The sequence below is a fragment of the Brachyistius frenatus genome, unplaced genomic scaffold (genome assembly GCF_029030835.1).
Source record: "Brachyistius frenatus isolate BFR_SWC_R1_liver_20210118 unplaced genomic scaffold, ASM2903083v1 Contig_54, whole genome shotgun sequence".
Lineage (NCBI taxonomy): Eukaryota > Metazoa > Chordata > Actinopteri > Embiotocidae > Brachyistius > Brachyistius frenatus.
This window is the reverse complement of record NW_027210653.1, coordinates 2,014,033-2,036,536: the sequence shown is the minus strand read 5'-3', so window position 1 is coordinate 2,036,536 and position 22,504 is coordinate 2,014,033. Positions and strand designations below refer to the sequence as shown.

The following is a 22,504-nucleotide window of genomic DNA, read 5'->3' as shown; positions in this document are numbered from 1 at the left end:
CTTGCCCAGCGAGTTGGGATGCGGACTGGCTGTGTTTTTACATGCTGTCACCCACTTTTTATGTTTCTGCTTTCTGTTTAGAAGCAGCATTTTTGGGGGGGTGATTAGCAGATGACAGCTTTTATCTATTATTTTAAATCAGTTTAGAAGACAGAGATGACACTAAATAACAGTTTATCAGAATTATTATTTTCATTGTTAAATACGGATTTCATCAGGACTTCAGATGATGCACGAGACTCGGCACTCGGTCGATAAATACATTGCAGTGTAATTTAATCCAGTGCAATATCACCGCAAGAAATTCTACCTTTCTGAAGTTGGAAATATTGTTCATATTGAGAATTTTTGAGGCGTTAGTATTTGTTGTGTTTGTGTCGCATCTTATCACTCAGTAATATCGCTACAATTTGAATTGTTATTAAAGGAACTTTATATCATCATACCAGCAATGTTGGTACTTTTTTGACGTAAGGATGTCACACCATTACGTGACATAACTGTGACGTCAAGGGCCCCCACACTTTCTGCCCCCGTTCCACATTCCTTTCTTGTCACGGATCATTGCGTCCCCCTTTTTGATCGAATTCGTCCACTCTTGGGCAAGAGGTAAAGCAGGTTAATAAATCTGAAGGGACACAATTTTACCCACCAAATGCAATCAATGTTCATTAACGTCGCACATGGCACGTGTCAGCCGAGCAGAGCTTCACTAATCTCTGCCCGATGCTGAATCTGCCAAGAACGTGAGTGTTGTCCTCTGCGACCTTGGTGATTCATAGATGCATGACGGTACCGTGACGCCGGTCTGTCGACACAATTTATTTCAATTAAACAATCGTTCACCAATCTGGTTTCAACTGGTTTATACTTTTATACCCACATATACCACCTTCCCACTTTGTGCCCTTATCGTTTTGAGTCATAGCTGTTTTGACGTAGGCTAACTTTATTTTTCCATATGAAAAAAATTCCCAAACTGTATTTAAACAAAAACAACAACATTGTTTACACTCATCACTTTTACTTATTTAATTTGGTTGCTTTAATCTCAATAGTTAATAAGTAGACAGGCATGCTGGCTACTGCTAATGTGTTTATCCAATGGCCTTACTCCCTGCTGAGGGAAGGGGCCCAAAAAACGATTTGTACCAGGGCCAATCAAAATTATGTTAAGCTGCAGACACGCAAGCGCACAAGTTTTGATCGCCCTACTTCGGAAATCAATCCGGCACCCTTGTGCAACATACTTTAGGTGTGTAACCTATGCGCAGCAACAGTAAGCATGGCTGAAAGAGTTAGTTCCAAAAAGGAGAGCGACATCAGGAATTGTTTTGGTTACAGAAGATCAGATGTTCAACCAACCACTACCTTCGGTTTTACTGAATATTTAAAGACAAACTTACATTTATGATGACACATGATGCTATAACACCTATTTGAAATGAATAACCAAATATTTTATGGTATCAACAATAATATCGTGATCATATCCCAGCCCCGCCTACTCCTAGTTTGGTTGCAGTATATTTATTTATATTTATATTGGAGAAATGGGGGTGTGGCAGTATGCTAATTGCAATTTAGAATGATTCTGATTCACTAACATACGCAAGGTGGTCAGAACAGAATTGGCCGGTACGCACGTGTCATCAATCATGATTTTGCGTGCGCAAAGTAAGAACATTTCTACGCACATATTAGTGAACGAGGCCCAATGGCCGCATTGCTGCCCTGCCAGCTACAAAGTTTCATAGGTCACAGAAAACACCCTTTTACCGTATCGCTGCTCTTAATTGTTGCACGTTCTGTTACAGCCAAGCTTCTTATTCTGGCGGTGCGGTCGGTCACTTCATGTGACAGAGTCAACTCGAGTCCACGGACACATCTGGTTCCAGAACGTCGGGTCACTCAGTATGTGCAGTAGGGGCCAAAGGAGGCCACCCAAAAGCCTGATGCCTTTTCCGCTCCACCTGAGCGCATCTCGCACAGTGTACAGACACAGTTTGAGATCACAATAGAAATAACGGCTCCTTCTTCAGGCTCACAATCTTGGATCATCATGGCAGCACAAGATGGAGGAGTGCTTTTCTCTGCTTTTGTCATTTTCCACTGGTAAAGCAACAAATGTTTGTGCACTCGAGTTGCCCTTGCATGCTGATGGTGTCCCACTGAAGCAATCATTTGTCCGGCCCTTTTTCTTTTTCTTTCAGTGTGCAAACCCCCCCCCCCCAAAAAAAAAAAAAAAAACAGCCCAGTAAGCCAAGCCAGTCAATGCTGACATCTCAAACAAACTCCACAGCGAGAGAAAGAAAAGTATAATTTTTTTCCAATTCTATTTGTAACTTTAATTTCTTTATGCAGCTGTTGTGATTGATTTTACCATTTGAAAACATCTTTTAAAGAGGTCAGTTTAGCCCTCAGATGGTATGAAGTCATCTTTATGCGGAACAACGTTGCAGGCGTGCTCTGGCTGCACATGGCATTAGACGGGTCTTTCATCATCCGTAAACCCCACCTCCCCGCCCCCTCCCCAGGACCACCTCACCAGGCTAGCCAGACTTATCTTGTTATCTTGTGGCCTCTCTCATTGTTTGGCTGATGGACTGACTGGCTGCTTTTGAAAATACTGACTTCGGCAGATCAGATTAGCCAGCACTTTGTGCCAGATGGTTTTATGAAAGACAGCGGAGACACACTTGTTATGAGCATAGTGACACACCGAAAGTCTGTGTTTGACAATAACAATAATGAAAGCTTTTTAAAGGCGGAGCGAGCCGACGTCTGACATGACATCAAAAACAATTGAACAACTAGTAGCTGAGCAGTTGATATCATCGTGCAATGTGTAATAAAGGCTACATGTTATCACGCTACAGGCATTAAATTAATTCCTCATGAGTGTGATGACAGTATGAAAATGAGACAATGAAATGAGTGATAAGTAACAGAGAACTCTCTGTCAAAAAAAAAAAAGAAAAAAGCAGGACGAACGTCTCCATACTTGTCGAAATGAATAGACTCTGCAGATTGTCTAAGATTCTGCATCAAACTATGCTATTCGAAGTCTGCTATCATCAATGTTGGATAAGCCAGTGTGTATCGAGGCAGATGTTGGTTCTGCTGAGATAGAAGGGGCGACCTCTGATGCATTACCAAGCTATAAATAGCGTCACAGAGGCGAGATCTTCCATCAGGATGTGCTTCAAAGATCAGTTACAAAGGGGGTTGTGTGGAGGGAGCAGACTGTTTGTGTTCCCTCCCTGTGGATTTGGACATTCGGGCACCAGCGCTGTACATGTCGACGATGATGCTGCACACCTTCTGTATAATCACGCATATAAAAGGCAGTTGTTTCACGCCGCTCATTGGGCTATTTTTCATTTTTATCCACTCCAATCCAAGTGAACTTCCACCTCATGCACTAATACCAAACTGCTCTGCATGAATTGCATCTCTCGTTTATCTTAGTTGTGTGTGACGTGTTCATGGGATTATCTTCCATTATGACAGATGATAGGCTAATTGTCAGTAAAAACTGGATGTGCACTGCTGAGCTCATACCAAATTATAAACTACATCTGTTTCATTATTTCCTCTTTGGGCTTGAATGGATATAAAAAGCAGCTTTGTCAGGCAAATTTCTAGGAAATCCTGTTGAAATACCCATTTTTAATTACAGTAAAAGTATGTTTCGTACAACCCCACTCTTCATCATAAGCATGCATAGGTTTGGGCTTTTCTGATTAAACTTTAAAAATACATACAAAATGTATTTTTGTGGTGCTGACTTCATGCCCTCGTCCTTCAGTTGCACAATATATTTCTATGAAAGCAGGGAGAGTATTCAGGTTTGTATCCTTCAAAAGGAAAGTTGTAGAAGTGACCTTGGTTTAAACTGAATGGACTGATGTTTTAGTGTGTTGCGTGCAGTCCCAAGGTTACAGAGATTCAGGTAGAAGCAGCAACACCGAAGCATGGTTTAACATGTCAGAAAGTTACAGAAAAATACATCTCTCTTATTGATTTTTTTTTTTTTTTATGCCCACATTTCACAAGTGAAGTTTTCCTGCTGGCTGTCTTTTTTGTGTGTGTTATACAACCAGTAGTGTCATGCACACCTCTACAAGCATGCATGTTATCGGAAGAGAAACAGAATTGTTTTCGTACTTGTGCGCAGCCAGCGACAACAGAGCCAGAGTCCAAACAATGTAAAAATAGAAAGCCTCCGACTTTGATGTCCCCACGACGATGAAGAGTTCCAAGTTTTATCATCGGTTCCAGCTGTGGCTTCTTGTCTGAGGAGGGGGAGAGGGCCGAGCACTGCTGTCGAGCCAGTAATTAGTTTTCCTGTTTTGGAGGTTTTTCCTTATTGTCAATAGAGAAAAAGATATCGCTCAGAATAAAGTAACTGACCGATCACAACATACAGTGTCAAGTTACAGAAAGCTCGAGCGGAGGGCTATTGTCAGATTTCCTTCTTTCACCATTTCGCTTCCATTTTCTACAATTATTCTACAGGTTCTCCTGGCAGCCTCGCCAGCGCCCTACTTTTGTCCAATTTCAATTTAATTGCATTCAATGATAATAATTGTGCAAGCCAAAGTTCTCATTAGCCACACAGGTGCTGTCTTGGCTGCTTTTTACGTCGCCTTGAATTGGAAATTGTACTGTGTGGCTCCCCCCTTCCTTCTCATCGGAGCGTACAGTGGCTCTTCACCGCCTCTTCAGTGTTGTTAATGGTTTGAAGGTCACCCTGTCACTCATTACAGTGTCTGTGTAATTATCAAAAGCATAATCTAGTTTCCTTAAAAAAAAGTAGACCATTGAAGATCATTATTATTGTCTTAAAAAGATGACACATGCGAACTAAAGCCATTATGAATCCAGTTTAACGATGTTTATAGAGACAAAAGAAATATGGACATGACCCCTGAAACTAAAAGCTTCCCTATTAATGTCTGCACAAACATTTCTCTCAGAGTCACATATAACACAAACGATTATTTGAGTCCACTAGTTGACTGTCAGAATATTGTAGTGACTGTTTTGATCATGGGTAGCAGGTGGGAAGTTTGATTCAGGTGGTGAAGTTTAAAATTAATTGTTTGAGAGCTGGTGGGGGTGAGAAAGAAGAAGGCTTGGTATATGTGGTGAACAAAGGCCATGTTTGTATGTTAGTTTTGTGTTTTTTTTTGTTTTTTTTTAATAGAAGCAAAAAAGACCGTTTTGAAAGCATAGATCTCGCAAAGGCAATAAATAATCGAGTTTGTAAGCAAAATCATATGAACTGAGATTTTTTTTTAATTTGGATTACAAAGAAAGTATTGCTTGCAGTTTTAGTGGTTTTAGTCACACACTTGACAACTTTGCTTAAAAAGCCTCTCGATGTGTTTTTTTTTTGCAAGTTGGACATAATGAGCAGAATTTACGTTGATGTGGGAGACAAGAGTTTCTATTGGTGGGTTTGACTTGGAGCCACAGCCTGGCCACACACACACACACACACACACACACACACACACACACACACACACACACACACACACACACACACACACACACACACACACACACATCCTCGATCTCATTGTAAACATTTGACTGGAGAGAACTGTGTTGAGCTACATGGAGGTTAGTGCATTATATTGGTCTTTTCTATTGAAATGCTTTTTAGAATTATTCACATTTCATGTTGTCAGTGTCCCTTCAGTGACATATGCCAATTCCTAGTGGTAGGCTCGTAATATTATAAATGGTTAAATAGTGGTAATCATGCTGCTACATTTAAAAGCATTTCAATTAAATTAGCAATCTTTCTTGAACTGACCAAAGCCCTTTCCTGTCAAGTGTTTACAACGAGGTCGAGGGAATTCTGTGTGTGTAGTTATGCTGTGGATTCAAGTCAAACTCACCAATAGAAAGTCTAGACCTGGTCCATTACGTCCAATTCAACCTGTAAACATAAGTTTTTGACTCTCAAACAAAGAGGTCTGATTCACAATCAGAACTTTTCGTGACACAATAAAGAGTAATAACGTTTGTTTGCAATCCAGATCATTTTGTTGCCCGTCCATATGTTTTTACTTACAAACTTTATTTTTTTTATTTTTTTTATTGCAGTGCGAGACATATTCTTTCAAAACTATCTTTTAGGTTAGCATACATTTTTTTTTTTTTTTTTTAAAGAATTGGTACAGCAGGTCACTGGCGCTTTCCTTCGTCTCATTCAGCCCTCATCACTCGTGGTAAAGCGCAAGTTGGCAACTCCTTACATCCCACGTTTAAAAAAATTGAAGTGAGTAAATGTAAATCCAAACTAGCTGCAGCTCATCACAGAGAATATGTACAAGCTGGGCATCTGTTCAGGCTTTGGTGTGCAGCACCACGGACAGCTCCACCTCACTGGTCATCGACATACTTCAAGTACTTTGACTGCAGTGCTGCCTTTCATCTCCTTTCTTTTAGCCTCACCTTTAAGCTCTCATTTTCTGTTCTTGTTAAATGTGGTGGTGTCTATTTTTACATTCACTCTTTGCATCGAGGGCCACTCGGTACTTTGTAAATCAACAAAAAATAAAAGACTCAGCAGTGGAGAAATGAGTCTCACACGCTGCTTATTTTTTTGTACATTCCTTTTTTGACGTATTTCGAAGTCACACGAGGCTCAACATTACTTACCGTGAAAGTGTCTGTGATTTCCTGCTCTGTCAGATCAGCTACACGGATAGAGGTTTTATTTAATCTATCGCCGTGGAGCCGGCAGGGACAGAGATCGTTGAAAGCCGCCTTATTTTATGGCCCGCACAGAGGAGTGTATCTCCGTAGGCCCGCCTCATGAAGCTGCTTGTCTTTAGGGAGTTTGTATTCTGATGTGACCTCGACAGGTTGAATCGCTCTGGCTGCAGCTTTAACTGCTGTCTTCATAGGAGGCCATTGCTATTTGATTTGTACTGTGTTTGGGCTTTAGCTTCTGAAGCTACCAATTGCTCAGGCCATCAGTGAGCTGATTTTGTTTTAGGATCTCGGCTATTGATTTAATATCAGTATATTTTTGTACACGTGATTATTTTCACTCATGTGGCTCTGTGCAAGTCAGTAGCTGAAGGTCATAAAGGTCAAGCGAACATATATCTAGATTTAGATACGCGGGCGTCTGCTGCAGGTGAAGCAGTTCTTGAAAATGTGAAATGAGAGAGCGCAGTGTTTTTTTCTGAGGGGAGAGCCTGAAGGTGAAACATCGAGGCTTGCAAGAAACTGAAAGCCTTATTGATCAAGGGCTATTTTTGAAAGCGGGTTTGAATTAGATCATGTAACTGCACTGTAAAAGCGTCAGGTGAAGGGCACCGAGATCCCTATCTCATGGGTGTATGAAATGACACGCACGAGACAGAAACCTTGCATATGGTCGGAGGTTGCCGAGCCTCAAATTTAACTCCTTTCTCGGGGGGATTTTTGACCCTCAAACATCAGCCGCGCTAAGCTGCAGCAGCTCAACATTACATCAGCTCTGAGAGTCGCAGTTTGTGTAATACCCGTAATTTGTGAAATCCAGGGCGAGGATGTCTGTGTCGCGCAAAGAGCAGCTGCAGGCAGACCTGAGATCACACAGATAACCGCAGAGGATTTCAAACCAAATTTCAGAGAGTAAACTCTTAAAACTGAAGTGATTGCAATCAGACAGTCACTAATGAGCTAATTAGAAAATGCTCTCGGGCTCTGTGAATCTGCTGACTGCCTCTCCTCCGCTGTTGAGGGTTGACACTTGTTATGGCCGTCACTGACGGACGAATGATGCATCAGGCTCTGCCTTTGCTTTGCCTCAGATGGGCCGTGACTGTCTGCTGACGGTGCAACAAAGCAGGTCAGTGGTCAGTATTGTGAGTGGATGAGGTGCAATAAAATAATAGTTGCTGCCTGATGATGTCGGCTTAGTGTTGAAATACAAAACAAAAGTCTGGCGATATTGTTAATTTCAAAACATCCGACGAGTAAATCAGTCATTAATTTTTTCCCACTAACAGGAACTCCCTGAGTAGCCAGAGCCTGATATACTGCAGCTCGTTCCTCCGTGCTTTAGAGCTCCACCGTTGTCCAAAAATGATGAAAAGGCATCAGCGAGTCCCACTGGTTTACTGGTGGACATGTTCCTTCATTACAGTGTTCACAGGCACTGCAGTTTGTTCTCAGGCGATCCCGCAAACACCGCCCTGCTGTTGTGATTTTCACTAGAGCAGTAAATGTGTATTAATCCACAGCTAAAAATAGGCCCTCATAAATCCGGTCTTTACTCCTGTTTGAATAATGTTTGCTAAAAACTACACGGCGCAGCTGCTTTACAAAACTAAACAGCCTTCTAAAAAAATACCTTTTAGAGTCCGTTTTTATAAGAGGGAATGAATTGATTTATAGTCGGGTTAAATGCCACAGATGGGCAAAAGAATATGCATAAAGTACAGACTATGGACTGAGGCATTGTTGGCACGGGTATTTTAAGGATTTTTCTGCAAATTATTGAATAATACCATAACTATTGTTTTAAAATAAGACAAAAAAACCAAAACCAAATCATTTAGCTGCATCTGTTGCCATAAAGAAATGACAATCACACAGCCTGTCCCACTGCACCTACATGTACCAGGATTCAGATTAAGTTTGGGAAAAGTAGGCCAGGTTGCAGGGAAAGCATGTTTACCACTATATTGAACTCCTGTCATTTTAAAGGAGAGTTCACTCATGACACTGACAGTGATCTCAGAACCCAGGTGAAGCAGCGCAGTCCTGTTTCTTGGTTTCATTTGACAAATACTGCCAGATGTCTCTCCAGATCAGTTTCTGGTGATTCTGTCTATTCAGCCAGTAGCAACTCTGATGATATCTGTGTGTATATATAGCTGGACTTTTCACAGCATGTTAAATTATTCAAGTTTCCTGCGCGGAACACATCCATACTGGGAAATTGTGACAGTAAAAGAGAGACAAGAAAATGAAATTCTTCGTTTTCATGCCTTTCATTGACGTACAGAAACGTATGTCATCAGTGGAGGGGTGTAAACAGTGATACTGAGAAGGATGGAAAGTACCGCGGTTGTTAGAGTACAGACCTGTTTCTCCCTGACTGCCCAGTTGCCTAAAGGCGGCCAGATTTAGATAAGTACCAAAGAGAGAGTCTGGCGTTGTGGTCACATCTCTTTGTAAAACTGGGAAACATCAGGAAGTGCCAACACAATAAGAGCAGTAAACATCGAAACCTAAAGAAAAGATGAGATCAAAAAGACTGCATTCAGGTAAAGAGGAGAGGGCAGCTGATACATCTGAGGCTGAGGGTGCTGCAGCAGCAGCAGCACCGTCGTGCTGCGTAAAAATAAATGCAGAATGATTGAAGAAACTTTTGTTCAACGTTTTCTTCAGTCTGATAAACAAAGAATCAGGTTCAGATCAAGAAGCAGCTCTGATCTGATGATGAACAACAAAACCACACATTTGATCAGGCTTGCACGAGGTCATTATCCCACACCTTGTATTTACTCAGCCAAAACCTTGTATTGCACTCTGGTGGAAAAATCACTTTAGGAAAATTATTGTTTCACACAAAAACTGCCTTTACAGTTCACTACGAGCACATGGAAAACTGTCGGGAAGAGGACAAAAAGCCCTCGCGTCTGATCAAACCCCGCTTTGGTTGATTACGCTCACTTGCAAAAAAAATGACACAGCACTTTTTGTTACCCTGTTTGTCTCCCAAGAGCCTGTCTGATTGGGAGATGGGGCTGAGGGGTGTGTGTGTGTGTGTGTGCGGGGGGGGGTAAGCGGAAGCAATTTTAGCTTAGTCCTGTTGAGCAGTGCCTTGTGGGAAATCAGGGCAGTGGCAGCTCCTGTAATTAGTTCTGCTTGTTAGAAAAATGAAGGGGTTACTAATTAGCAAGTGGATGGCTTCTTGACTTGTTGTGCATCTTTTCTCTTCTTTCCTTGAAGATCATCATTATCGTCTCCAGGCAAAACGGGTGGGTGGGGGAGAGAGAGAGAGAGAGAGAGATGCTGCTCAGTCGTGCTGATCAACAGTTTAGCTTTAACACGATGAATCTAGATGGACAAATCTCGAAGGGTGTTCTGTCATGCTCTGACAGACAGGCTGCCTACTGTAAGCACGTGCGGGCAAAATGCCTGGAGCTGTGCAAGAGTTCGCTTTTCAGGTTTGCTCAGCAGGCCGGGCAGTCTCATTTTCACAGGTCTGAACACAATACCTCTCATCTGCTTTTGTTTCCAGTATGTTCGCATTTACTGCAGTTCGACCGGCTGCGTCATCCTCAGGATTTCTCACGTCAGAGTTGCTGTAATGTCACTGTTGGGCCCCTGGCACAGATTTAAATACGTAGAAAAGGGCCCGTTTGGGCATTTGTGTCATTTATAGCGTTTGTTTTCTTGCTTGAAGTTTAAACAGAAGTTTGATGAAAAGTTTGACGACACTCTCAAGTCTGCACAATAATTCTGTCACTTAAAGCTGCAGCGTCTTAGCTTAGCTTAGCATAAAGACTGGCAGTTGGGGGGGGGGGGGAAAGCTAGCCCACACTTCTCCAGCTTACAAATGTACAAACTGCTTGTTGTCAGCAGCTTGTTTTCGAAACTTCTTTGTTCAATTTATACCAAGAGAGTGTAAAGAGGGTGTTAGCTGCCAAATTATTTCAATTTTGTTATATTTGGCCACAGGTTAAGCTGCAAGCGGGTTTGTGGATACTGTCACAGTTTCCATGTCGCACTCAGGAGTGTCCCTGTAGAGTTTACTCACTGTAGTCATGAGATGATTCACTGAGTGCGGTACTTATCAGAATCCCTGAACATGTATAACAACTCAGGAAATTATGGAAAGTGGCTCATACGATTGATGAAATGTACTGCTGGTTTTTGTTATTACACTTTGTAGTGTATCTATAAGGAGTATATTAGGGATTCAAAGGATCAAACACAGATGGGATGGATTTAATCAAACTAGAAAGAGTTGTAATAAAAGCCATTATTCTCCTGTGTAATTTGGCTCGGATGTCGAAGCATAAAGAAAATGCAAATCAAATTCCTCCAGAAATAGACTGTTTTTGTGCTCTTGGATTGCACACGAGAAGACCTATAAACCGCCGCCGACGTTGCAGAGTCAGGACTTCCGGCTCTGCTTTCAGCGATCCACCAGCTCCGCTCAGATTCCTCCGAAAGTCCCCGCTTTAAGCTGCGGGCAATTTGAGCGCTGAAAGCGGAAGTATTTTTGCATAATGTCACACTTTTCATCGATAATTCCCCGTAACACAGGGTTACACGCACATGGCTGCAGAGGGACATTTATCTCCCTCGGCTGATCCGCTTCCAAGAATGATCCTGATGTGACATTACGTAAGAACTAGGAGGCAGAGCTGCTGGTATTAGAGAACACAAAAACTCCAGAGAACATACTAATCTCCCTACGTGATTATTAGTCATAATATTTAACACTGGCTTAATGAGCGACCCATGGCATAATCTCTATCTGGCACATTCACCTGCCCCTCTCCTAACCCTCCTGACTTGCCTTTGAGGACAGTGCTAGGGAGGAAAATAGAATAATGACACGGGAGTATGCAGGGAATCACCCTGAAGATATGATAGGAGGTTATAGTTGAATAGCTCTGGAAAACCTCAAGATTAGCTCAATTTCTGCTTCATTTTTTGACAAACGTTTAATTTCAGCCTTCTCATTTCTGTAATTATTCTGTAGCTATACAGAGGCAAAGCTAATAAATGGTAAATTAAAGGCTGTTAAACAGAAACAGTGGGACACTGCGGGTACTGACATACACAATGCCTGCAGCGGGGATTTTACTCCAAACAGAACAAGTTTGAGAGTAAAAGTTATTTAATTTAAGGAGGCAACTTCATTTAAAAGTTCATAAATGTGTTATCAACCAAAGAAGACATAAACAGTTTAATTTTCTTAATTTTTTTCAGTCTAGAAATCTGCTGAGACAAATGCTGACGTCCACATAGAGTTAACACCACACTCCTCCTTCCTGTTATCAAAGGATTTAATAATCGATGCAATGAAGCGTCATTATTAAGCATGCAACTAAAATACTGAGTTGTCTTAAAAACTTCTATATTTGTGTGCATTTTTAAACGCTCACGAGATCTGTACCGGATCAGTTTCTGAATTCCATTTTGCACTGGGTGCCTTATCACACACTAGTGCCTCCACAGTCTACACATGTCTGTTTGAAACTGTGTAGGCAGCAATACAAAGCCTTGATATATACTAAGATCTGAACAAAAGCTTTGTGTTTTTTTTCCCTTGCAGTCAGAAACAGAGGCCTTGAAGCGACTGTTATCTCGCGCGCGTTTTTTTTGGAGATGAAATGAGTGCAGTTCAGTCAGGCGGTTGGTGGTGAAAAGCTTTTTGTTGCAGAAATAATCTGTGTTACAGCACTGTGGATGCCAAAAAGGCCTGCTGAGAATGATGGCTGAAGGACTGGAGTCTCTTTGGCATGATCTGGCACGTTCTCGCAGGCAAACTTACCACTTTCAAAAACTGGCAAGATACACTTATGTGCTTTCTTGCTGAGAGTTCGACGAGAAGATCAAGTCCACCCTCTCATAACTGTGCAGTAAATTAAGAGCTGCAACCTCTTAACTTCTTTACACCTCAGTTGTCTACAGATTGAACAAACAGACGGTTGAGTTTGTTACCTCTGCTACGTGTGGACACAGCCGTTAGCTTCCAGTCCTTATGCTACAGATTACCGGCTCCATATTTACCACGGAGACATCGTAGTATCACTCTCTTCCTTCTCGCCTCACTTGGCAAGAAAGTGAATTAATGTATTTCACAAAATGTCAGAGTATTAAATATTTCACAGCTCGACTGACAGTGAGTGTTTCTTTTTTTCTTTTTTTTTTTGGACCTCTTCACCACAACCGTACTCTTGCAATATGTACAAAGAAATTCCTGACATCAAATTTAAATGACATTTTTGAATGAATTTCGAGGAATTTAAAGCAAGACACAACCTAATCCTGCTCAGCTTGCGACTGACGCAGTAGGCAGACACGTCAGTGGGGAGGAATCTGTTCCTCAAGTCTTGTCTACTTACATCACAGTCAGTCACCGTCATCACTGTTATTGTGCTTTAATGTCTTTACTCTATCGTCTTCTCATTTCGTCCGCGTTGTTTTGTGCGGCATGCTTCACATCTATCTCCTGTTTTCTCTTTCTCTCTCCCCCCCACCTTTTACTTCTTCTTCTCTTTGTGTTGGATGAGAAGGCAAGTCCTGGGGCGCTGGAGGATGACGGCAAGTTGTCGGTAGGTCTTGTCTGATTGACACTCCCCCCCCCCACTCCCCCCACCCCCCAACCCCCGTCTGCTTGTGTGTTTGTTCCTGTTTCTGTGTAGATGTATTAGCGTGAGTTGTGTTTCTTCCCACCACACTGTGAACAAGACACGTGTACTGTTATCTCTAACCTTCAGGCCTCCCTGTAGGCCGAGACTTGCTCCGTCTTGTTTTCTAAAGCCCCTTTCTTTGCGTTTGTATGCAGCATGCAAAAAGGCAATTGAGGAAGGAGCATGCGTTTTGAAAACCCGAAACTCTTGTGACGCTTGTATAGTTCAAGAAAAGTGCAGTGTATCGTCGAGTGTTTAGCTTTCATTCACAATGTACAAGGAAGCAGAGCGCCAGAAGGAGATTCTTCGGGGTCATATCGGGAAGCCTCACCTCTGCAGAGACCTGACACGAGCCCTGCCAGTCTACGTGTCTCCCTCGCCTCCCGCTCACACCCATATGGGCCTGTGAATTAGCACCTGACACCCCCCCTGTGCCTACTTGTCACCTGCGAGCAGCCGAAGGCGGACACACGCCCAACGGCTGCCACCTGCGGCTCCGCCTAATTTCCCACAGTTTTCAAGTTCAGCCTCATCTGCCTGGCGTGACCTTGACGAGGCTTGTTTTTGGGAGAAGGAACTCAAATGCCACTGAAACCGTGAATGCTTGTCTCAACCCATGGGGCTTATTTTTAAGAAGCCGCGGTACTTTAAGATTTATTTTTTTTTACTGGGTTGCAGGCTCCGCTGAGGGGTTTTTATGGAAAAGAGGATTAGGGAATCATATTCCAACCAGGAGCATAATTGAAGGTGGTGGAGCATCATATATTCAGGAACCAAATTGATGCAGTAACATGAATCCTTCTTTCTGTGCTTAAAATGATGTAAATTCACAACAATCAAAGCACAGGTGCCTAAAATCATCCTTCACTCTAATGTGAAACTAAATGAGCTTTTAACCCAGCATGTTTTTTTTCCTGCATTTACTTTCCTAAGCTTGGATTAGAAATAGCTTTAGTGACGTGCTTACATTACATAGAGTGAGCCATATGCTTTAAGAGTATTTGGTATACTAGGAGTAAAGCACTGAAAGATTCCCATCACATCAGCAGTGGGTTATTGGACTGACACCTTGCCTCTCCTCTCACAGAACAGGCCCCGCCTACAAAGGGGAGGTAGCTCCGCCTCCCTGCATAACAGCCTGATGAGGAACAGCATTTTCCAGCTGATGATTCACACGTTGGACCCTTTAAGTGAAGGTAAGACAGTCACACAGAAAACAAGTGTCATATCTTCTTCTTTTTTTTATATTATTGTCCATTTTCATTTGTCATTTTCAGGTTAAACTCACCTAAAACTCATTATTCCTGTCTTTTTCTCTTGCATTGGTCCAAATCCTCTTTTTGTGTCTCAAAATGGATGTAACTAAAAATGTACAACCATCACCGCAAGGCAACTGTTGAATTCACGTTTCCAGCAACAAATAGTTCACACTCCAAATGACAATGTATACAAGCACCCAATGTAACCCGTCAAATCCAGAAGCTCCACCGTGACCTTAGAAACACTTTTGGAGTCCCTGTGTTGTATGCAGAGACTGAATCGATCCCCTTTTTAAAAACAGTTAACATGAGACGAGTTTGAAGTGGAAGATCGTTTCCCTTTAATCCAAGATGAAGGTCATTAGCTTAGCCGAAGGAAATGTAAAACGGCAGTGTCAGTGCTCGGCGCGGCGGATGAATATGTTAATACGCCGGGGGAGGTGCAGTGTCATCCCATTTCTCTACACACCCTGGAAAAGATTAAGGGAAATAAAAAAAATAAAAAAAATCCATGTTTGTAGAGAGTAAAACAGGCAGCAGGGGTCTGAGGAGGGTTTGAGGAATTTCTCATTCGACTATCTATATTTAGCTTTGGTCTTTGAATGGGATGTGGAAGGAGTATTTTATAATGTGATGAATTCTAATCCTAAAAAACGAATATTAATGTTATTCTGTTATTCTACAGATGATGTCATATTCACTCCCCTTTTTCTTTTAGCTTTTATAGTAATTGATATCAGTTTGTTGTTTGATAGTAAGCTTCAAAATCACTACAAGACAAAATAACATATATGGGACACTTATAAACATAAAACAATGGTCAGACTAAATATTTCCCCTCTTCGGTGATGGCATTAGCAGATGTCTCCTCTGTCGTGACTCATTTCAGCTTTCTCTGAAATGACTTCACTTTCCTTGAAAACCAAAACTAGAATTAGTCAGCTTAGAAAAGATTAACAAGCTGTGCCAAGACAGGCCTTAAAGTACACATTAACATACATCAAATCTCTGTTGTACACCGAATCCAAGGTGTCCCGTCTCTGGGTGTATTCATCTTTCCATCTCGGTGATTAAAATATAAATCATAGCGTGCTGGGGGAGTGTGAGTCTCGTACATATGTACACGAGAGGGTTCAACATACTCCACCCTGCCGCTCTGCCATTTAATCACATCTAACATGTTCTCCTGATGATTTCTGATGTTGTGGTCTCAGTCACATCTAAATATTCATGAAGTCTCTATGTGTTAAGAAATGCTTGTTGTTTCTTTTATGTGAATTCAAAATGGTCAAAAGGACAAATTCTGCTTGAGTGTGAAATGAATGCAGCAGATTTGCACCACATTTGACTGATGTGTCTTCTGGCAAACTAATGAGTGGAAATGAATGCACTGAAACAACTACTACAGTGTGACATGACACGAGGAGTGAATTAATTACTGGAAAGAACAAAGGCAACACTATGGGGCTTCAAAATAATACATTCAGATCAGCTGACGTTTGTAGCACATTGGAAAGTTTTCTCCTCCTCTCATGAGCATGTAACAACGACATTAGTCCTGACTGCATTTTAAAATGCGCTCGTCAGATGCCTTATTTGTTTCGAGTGCTGAATCAAGTCATCGGCTGCATTACTGTAGGGGCCCAAATAAAGGTTGGCCCCGTTCAGACAGCTGCACGTTTACTGATATCATTAATGCAAAGGAGCGTTTTGTTGGTGAGCTCGCAGCGTGGAGAGAGACGAACAGGTGCATCCATCAAAGATGGAGGCTGTGCTGCTTGTTTTTGCGTGCTCTCAGGCTCAAACTGTAGCTCAGCAGGGCCGCAGGGAGCTGGCAGGACTCCAGCCATACATTTTTCATAGGCATTTCTCAAAATAAGTTGTCCGCACTGAGGGAAAGTCTGAGCTTGCTTTAGCCAGTGCTGGTTAGATTTTACTTGTTAGGCTTTTAGAGTGGGGTTAGTTAGTTGTATGTGTGTGTGTGTGTGTGTGTGTGTGTGTGTGTGTGTGTGTGTGTGTGTGTGTGTGTGTGTGTGTGTGTGTGTGTGTGTGTGTGTGTGTGTGTGTGTGTGTGTATATTTGGGTGAGTGTGTCTATACGCTTTTTCCTGGCTTAAACACACTGACTCTTCACTTTTTAGCCCCCCTCCTCCTCCTCCACCATTTGATGTGTGTTGTGACTGACCAGACAACTTAAATTTGTTGTTATGATTTTGATTTGTGGTTTCTTCACCTTGTACCTCCACAGCATGTGAGTTTAGTTACTACAGACCAGGTCAGACTTTGGTTACAGCGGCACAAAACTGGCATTTGGCAATTTGACATGCAGGAAAAACCCTGCTCATGTTGCTGGATGCTTCGACTGTGTGTGTGTGTGTGTGTGTGTGTGTGTGTGTGTGTGTGTGTGTGCGTGTGCGTGTGCGTGTGCGCGTGTGCGTGTGGGGATGCATGTGTGTCTGTCATTTTGGGAAATATGAATATTCACTCTGTTACCTGGAGTCAGATTAGAAGATAAATCCCCTCACATACAACATGATTCAGTGAGTGATTTTCTTTATTTTTTATTTTGCACCAAAGCTGTCATTCTTTGTGCTAAACTAAGCTAAGCTGACATTTTCTTGCCCCATTTTAATGCTTAGCTGACCAACGAGAGTGGTACTCATCTTCTCACCTGACTCTGTGCAGCAAAGTCTGTTTCTCAAAACATCAAATTATTCCTTTGAGTTTAAATCATTTCAGTAATTTCCTTGCATAAATAAAGTGCTACTGACTCCTTTTAATTTCACCTTTAACGTACATTTCTCTGCTTGGAATAATACCTATCAATGATGAACTGTTTGCAATCCAACTAAATATCACCTGGATTTATCTTGTCTCTGTTTGTCTTCCTATTTCTCTTTCTTTGACTGTCCGTTCAGAATTTGCTGACTCTGGTGAGTTACTCCTCTAATTTCTGTATCCACCTCCCCCCTCCCCTTACTCCAAAAACAAAAGTCTGTTTGTTCTCATTCCAACAGCCTGGAGGCTCTCTTGCCCAAAGTGTCCCCTATGTATACATCTCCCGAGCGCCGCCGTGCTGTATGTCAACTCTGTATTGTCCATCCTCGCAAACGCTCTCTCTCTTTCCAGTATCTCATTCTCTTCTGTGGATGCATTTTCCCTGGAAACCCTCTGTGACCATTTCTGCATTGTTTTCCCCCCACTGTCCCCTCTCTCTCCTCTTATGAATTCCTGTTAGTTTGAGCATTTGTATGACTCTTCTCTGTAACACAGGTAGAGGCCCAGAATGAGTGGTTTGGGTTTTCCCGTCAACATTCGTCTCCACGGTTTGTGAGACTGGAGCTGATCATGTTGTGAGAAGGAGATGGAGTCTTGTGTCCTCATTTGTGCTGAGTTCATGAACTGCTGGGAGGAGGGAGAAAAGTTGTCAGCTGTTTTCTCAGCCCTCCTTACGCCCCCTTCGTCAGATCTCAGAGTCGATACGAGCTTGACAGAGCAATTATAGACTGACGTTTGTTTCCTTTTACAGACTTTTAATTAGCTGTTCCCACCAAACTGTTATGGATTCATGCTCCTTTTAATTCCTGTATTTAGCATTTTAATTTTGTTAAAGAACAACAGCTTTCTGGTTCTTGTTAAAGTTCCCCAGTTTAATAATAGACCACTAAACCTGCATGTTTTTCATCGGCGTGAACTTTATAATAGACCGGTACAGTGAGTTCCAGGCACAAGTGCCCGCATCTCTTTTTCCATCAGTGCGGAGCTACAAACAATATCACTTAGGAGTGGCATCAAATATTGAACTACACAGAGAGATTGGGAGGGAGCTGTGCAGAGTGGCTCTCACTCGACTATCTGAGCCCTCAGCGGATGGCTGAAACAAGCAGCCCAAAACAGCACTCTGAATGCAGGCTGCGTGCATGCCTTTGACTCAGGCCCTTCAATAAGATTTATCACCACGAGATCTGAAATCTGGTGGTGAGTCTGTGCACATCCGAGGCTGAAGTTGACCTCATTATGGAAGGAAACGGGCAATAAACAAACAGTATAGTAGTGGGAAACTGATTACCCTTTGTGCTTTTTTTTTTTTGATTTTTTGCAACAATCGACCATATTGAGTTGTTTTTTTTAAATTTCAAATATCTGACTTTTCCCTCCTCCTTACATATCCGCACCGCTGTGTGAGCCACATTAATATGGCGCCTCGGAGCATCAATCTCTTCGGTTGCTTTCCTGCTGATCTTTAGCTCGCTCAGATAGACGGGAAAGAGGTATTGAGCAAGGGTCACACAAAAGTCCTTCCAAGGCTTCGGAGGAGTCGCAGACGGAACCAGTGGAAAACAGCCTTTGTGTGTGCAAGGTCATTTGGGTAAACCATTATACACACATACTGGGAGAGAGACTGATTTTTGGGTAAACTGGTGAGACTAAAGAGGGCGTGGCTTATTGTCTGTTTTTGATGCAGGAAGGAAGTCTGCCAGAAAATTAGGTTTACGTCTGTTCAGACCCACCCAGAATGAAATCAATAAGCTTATGAGGAGACAACAAAGTAAAAAAGGAAATCCAAATTACATTAGTGTCTGTGACAACTTTCAAGTATTTTAACAATTGTTCAGTGTTCATCCAGCCAACATTTCCAGTCTAGCCCACACTGCTGCCCCCCCCCCCCCACAGCAGTGCTGACTGTGTGGTGACCTGGGGCTCCATTGATCGCATGGTTCGATAATGAACTCACTGTCACTGACCCCCCCCCCCTCAGGCAACGGAAATATATTTTCCATTTATTCCGATATAACATATTTATATTTTACTTTTGGGTGTTTTTTGTGCCAATTTACAACATTTTAGCAACAGATTATATTTAACACCACAACAATGTTATGTAAGTGTTTAAAATGGTAGCAGATGTATTGAAAAAAAAGAATAGCTATTATTCTGTATTTTTAATATAATGAGACATTAATGATGTCTTGTTTCATATACTGTCGAAATATTTCTAAAATATATTTACCTGATAATTAAGTTCTTATCTTTGAAACGAATAATTCAAGTTTTTGTGAAACATACTCATTAGCTTCTTTGAAGAGGCTTTAGATGAGGCGGCTGACATCGCTCTCTTTTGTTCCCGAAACAGGAAGCTGCAACTAGCAGCCTGTTAGCTTAGCTTCGCATAAAACCTAGAAACGGGGGGAATTGGTTCACCTGCATCTGTTCAAAGGTAACAAAATGTACATTTTTGCTTTGAACACTTCATATTTAGCTTTTTTTTGGAGTTGTCAGATAATCCGTTGTGAAGTCACACACACAACACATAACCCCCCCCCCCCCCCCCATAAAATTACAGATTGTAATTTTTACCCTTCAATCTGTTTGGATTAAACAAACAAGGTGCCTGACGTACTGTTGGGTGGCATTTTGAACCTTCAGACAGTCACTGTTTCCCCGTTCATCTAACTCTCAGCAAGAAAGCACAGAAGCGTATTTATCACAACTTTATTCTATTCCTTTATATATTTGATTGTGCACCGTGACCCCCATCGTATCAAGCAACTGTGGCCTTAAAGCCTCGCTGCCCTTAATGTTGTTTTGATAGATAATCACACCTCCGGTGTGTTATGTAACTGCGACGAGCCAACCAGCGTCTGTCAACCCATTATCCCTCCGACACCACGATCGCTCACTCTCACACACTCACACACACGTGTCGCAACCCCCTCCCGCCCGCGCCCTCCGAGCCACCCTGCACCGGGTGGGTGAAAGAATCAATGTTAAAAGCCTTTTTGCTTTTGCACAGACTCTGAATTTCCCTGACACCCCAACCCCCAGCAGACAGAGAGCGGACATGCACACGCACGTACGTACTCACACATGGCTCACCAGAGGTTTAGAGGTCACACCACAAGGACAAGAGGTCCCTCGGTAAACAACAACAAGCATCACTCCCTCTCTCTCTCTCTCTCTCGCTCCGGTTGCAGAGGGCAGCAGACGGCTGTGCAGGCAGTGATTGTGCCTCGGGATAATTGCCCTCAGAGCAGCCTCGGTTTAGAGGCCGGCCTTGCCGTAGGAGAGCACTCCAAACCAAAATCGTCTAATCATATGGGATTGAGGCACTTGTCTGGGAGTGCTGCAGATGAGCGAGACATTCTGCAATGAGATGTGTTTTCAGCTCATTAGACTGTGTTTTTAGGGCTGCCAAGTCTCACATTTGGCATGAGATTTGCACCATAATCCTCTCGCATGCGAGCAGAGTGGTCGCCCACTGTTGGACAGAGTTGGATATTAGTCTGAGGGATGTGGGTGTGGGCGTGCATTGTGCTTATGGTACTATACACCTACTATGTACAAAATAGAAATCTGTACTTGTGGACAGAGTTAAGGGATCAGTTTTCTCAAATAAAAAAAATGTAAAAAAAACATTCAATTTGCTTAACTTTTATTTAACCAGGGAATCTCTTGAGCTCTTTTACAAGAGGCCAAAAATGGCAGCTTAGTACAGTTAATAGTAAGATTTAAAAAAAAAAAAAAAAAACATTGACAGGCAGTATAGCACAATATCAGAGGTATAAAAAGAGAGATCTTGACTGTTAAATTCTTCATTTGATATGCAGTAGTGATTCAAATAAAGTTTGTTTGATTATTCCAGTGTGTGTAGCAAATAAAAAAAATACAGATTTACTGAGTTCAAAACAGCCTCTTGGTACTCCACCAACAAGATTATCCTCCCTAATGATTTGGTCTAATGGCTCCATGTTGTCAATGAGGTCCGTACACTCAGCACATACTGAAGTGATGACTGTGACTTTACCAGCTATAACGACCAGAACATTTTAATAGAAACTATTACTTTGATAGTTCCATAAACTTCAAGTTACTCGGCAGGTTGGTTGTTCGAAGCATCTTGGAGAACTTGCTGCAGTTCCTCTGTGTATTCAGGCTGTCTCATTTGCGTGTGTCTCATTATATTCATCCCAGACAGACTGTGATGTCAATATAACGACTCTGTGGGAGCCTTATGATGAAGGACTCCTTGTTCTTGTTGTCGCTGAACATAGTTCTGTATGACTGCGCCTGTATGTTTGTCTGTTGTGTATTAGCAGATGTTTATTGTGGGAATGATATAAATGTAAACACCCAAAGTGCCTCAAACATTATTTTATTGTACGTACGTACGTGCGTGCGTGTGTGTGTGTGTGTGTGTGTGTGTGTGTGTGTGTGTGTGTGTGTGTGTGTGTGTGTGTGTGTGTGTGTGTGTGTGTGTGTGTGTGTGTGTGTGTGCATGTTGTCTCTCTGTATATCTCTATCTCTTTGTCCGTCTGTCACTCTGTCTGTCTGTTTCTTTGTCTTTCCGACTGTCCGTCCGTCTTTCTGTCTGTTTCTTTGTCTGTCGCTATGCAGTGTAATACACACTCACTCATTATGTTACAACAACCTGCCATATTGTGTAATCATATTTGTAGCACACAGACAAAACCTCTCGTTGGAGAAAACCCGTGTTTTAAAAGTGAGTCGTCACTCCATCAGTAATTCATTGGAAGAGCTCTGAGCTGTGAGCGACTTTTTCCAAGACAAAGTGCAGCGTGGGCGGCAGAGGTCCGTGCTCCGGTGTCCCATGTTCTGCTGCCTCACGTTCAGTTGTTGCTGCAGGTTTGAATTCCCGGCGAATTCATCATGCAGATGTGCTGACCGTCTATTTACTGTGACAAGAAGAACTGCTACAGTAAGGGAATCAAATTAATTGTTTGAGTTTCATTGTGGGAATAAAATGCCGAATCATCAAGCCCTTGAATAAGCTTGCGTGCAGAGGAGAGGAGGACTCATCTTTTTGTTGCATGTTGACCCAGTATATTCT

General features: G+C 42.3%; 1 protein-coding gene across 6 annotated transcripts in view; it reads left to right on the top strand.

Annotated features, from left to right (window-relative positions):
- The window catches only part of LOC138624725 (sodium/potassium/calcium exchanger 2-like), a 46,454-nt gene that overhangs the window by 6,272 nt on the left and 17,678 nt on the right, over positions 1-22,504 (top strand). For 3 of the 6 annotated variants that reach the window (XM_069705166.1, XM_069705165.1, XM_069705170.1), the window contains exons 3-5: positions 13,273-13,319; positions 14,485-14,593; positions 17,574-17,588. In XM_069705166.1, the coding sequence (XP_069561267.1) occupies positions 13,273-13,319; positions 14,485-14,593; positions 17,574-17,588 (171 nt within the window). The remainder of the gene's footprint in view (positions 1-13,272; positions 13,320-14,484; positions 14,594-17,573; positions 17,589-22,504) is intronic. The other 3 variants (XM_069705167.1, XM_069705171.1, XM_069705168.1) reach the window with 3 other exon arrangements.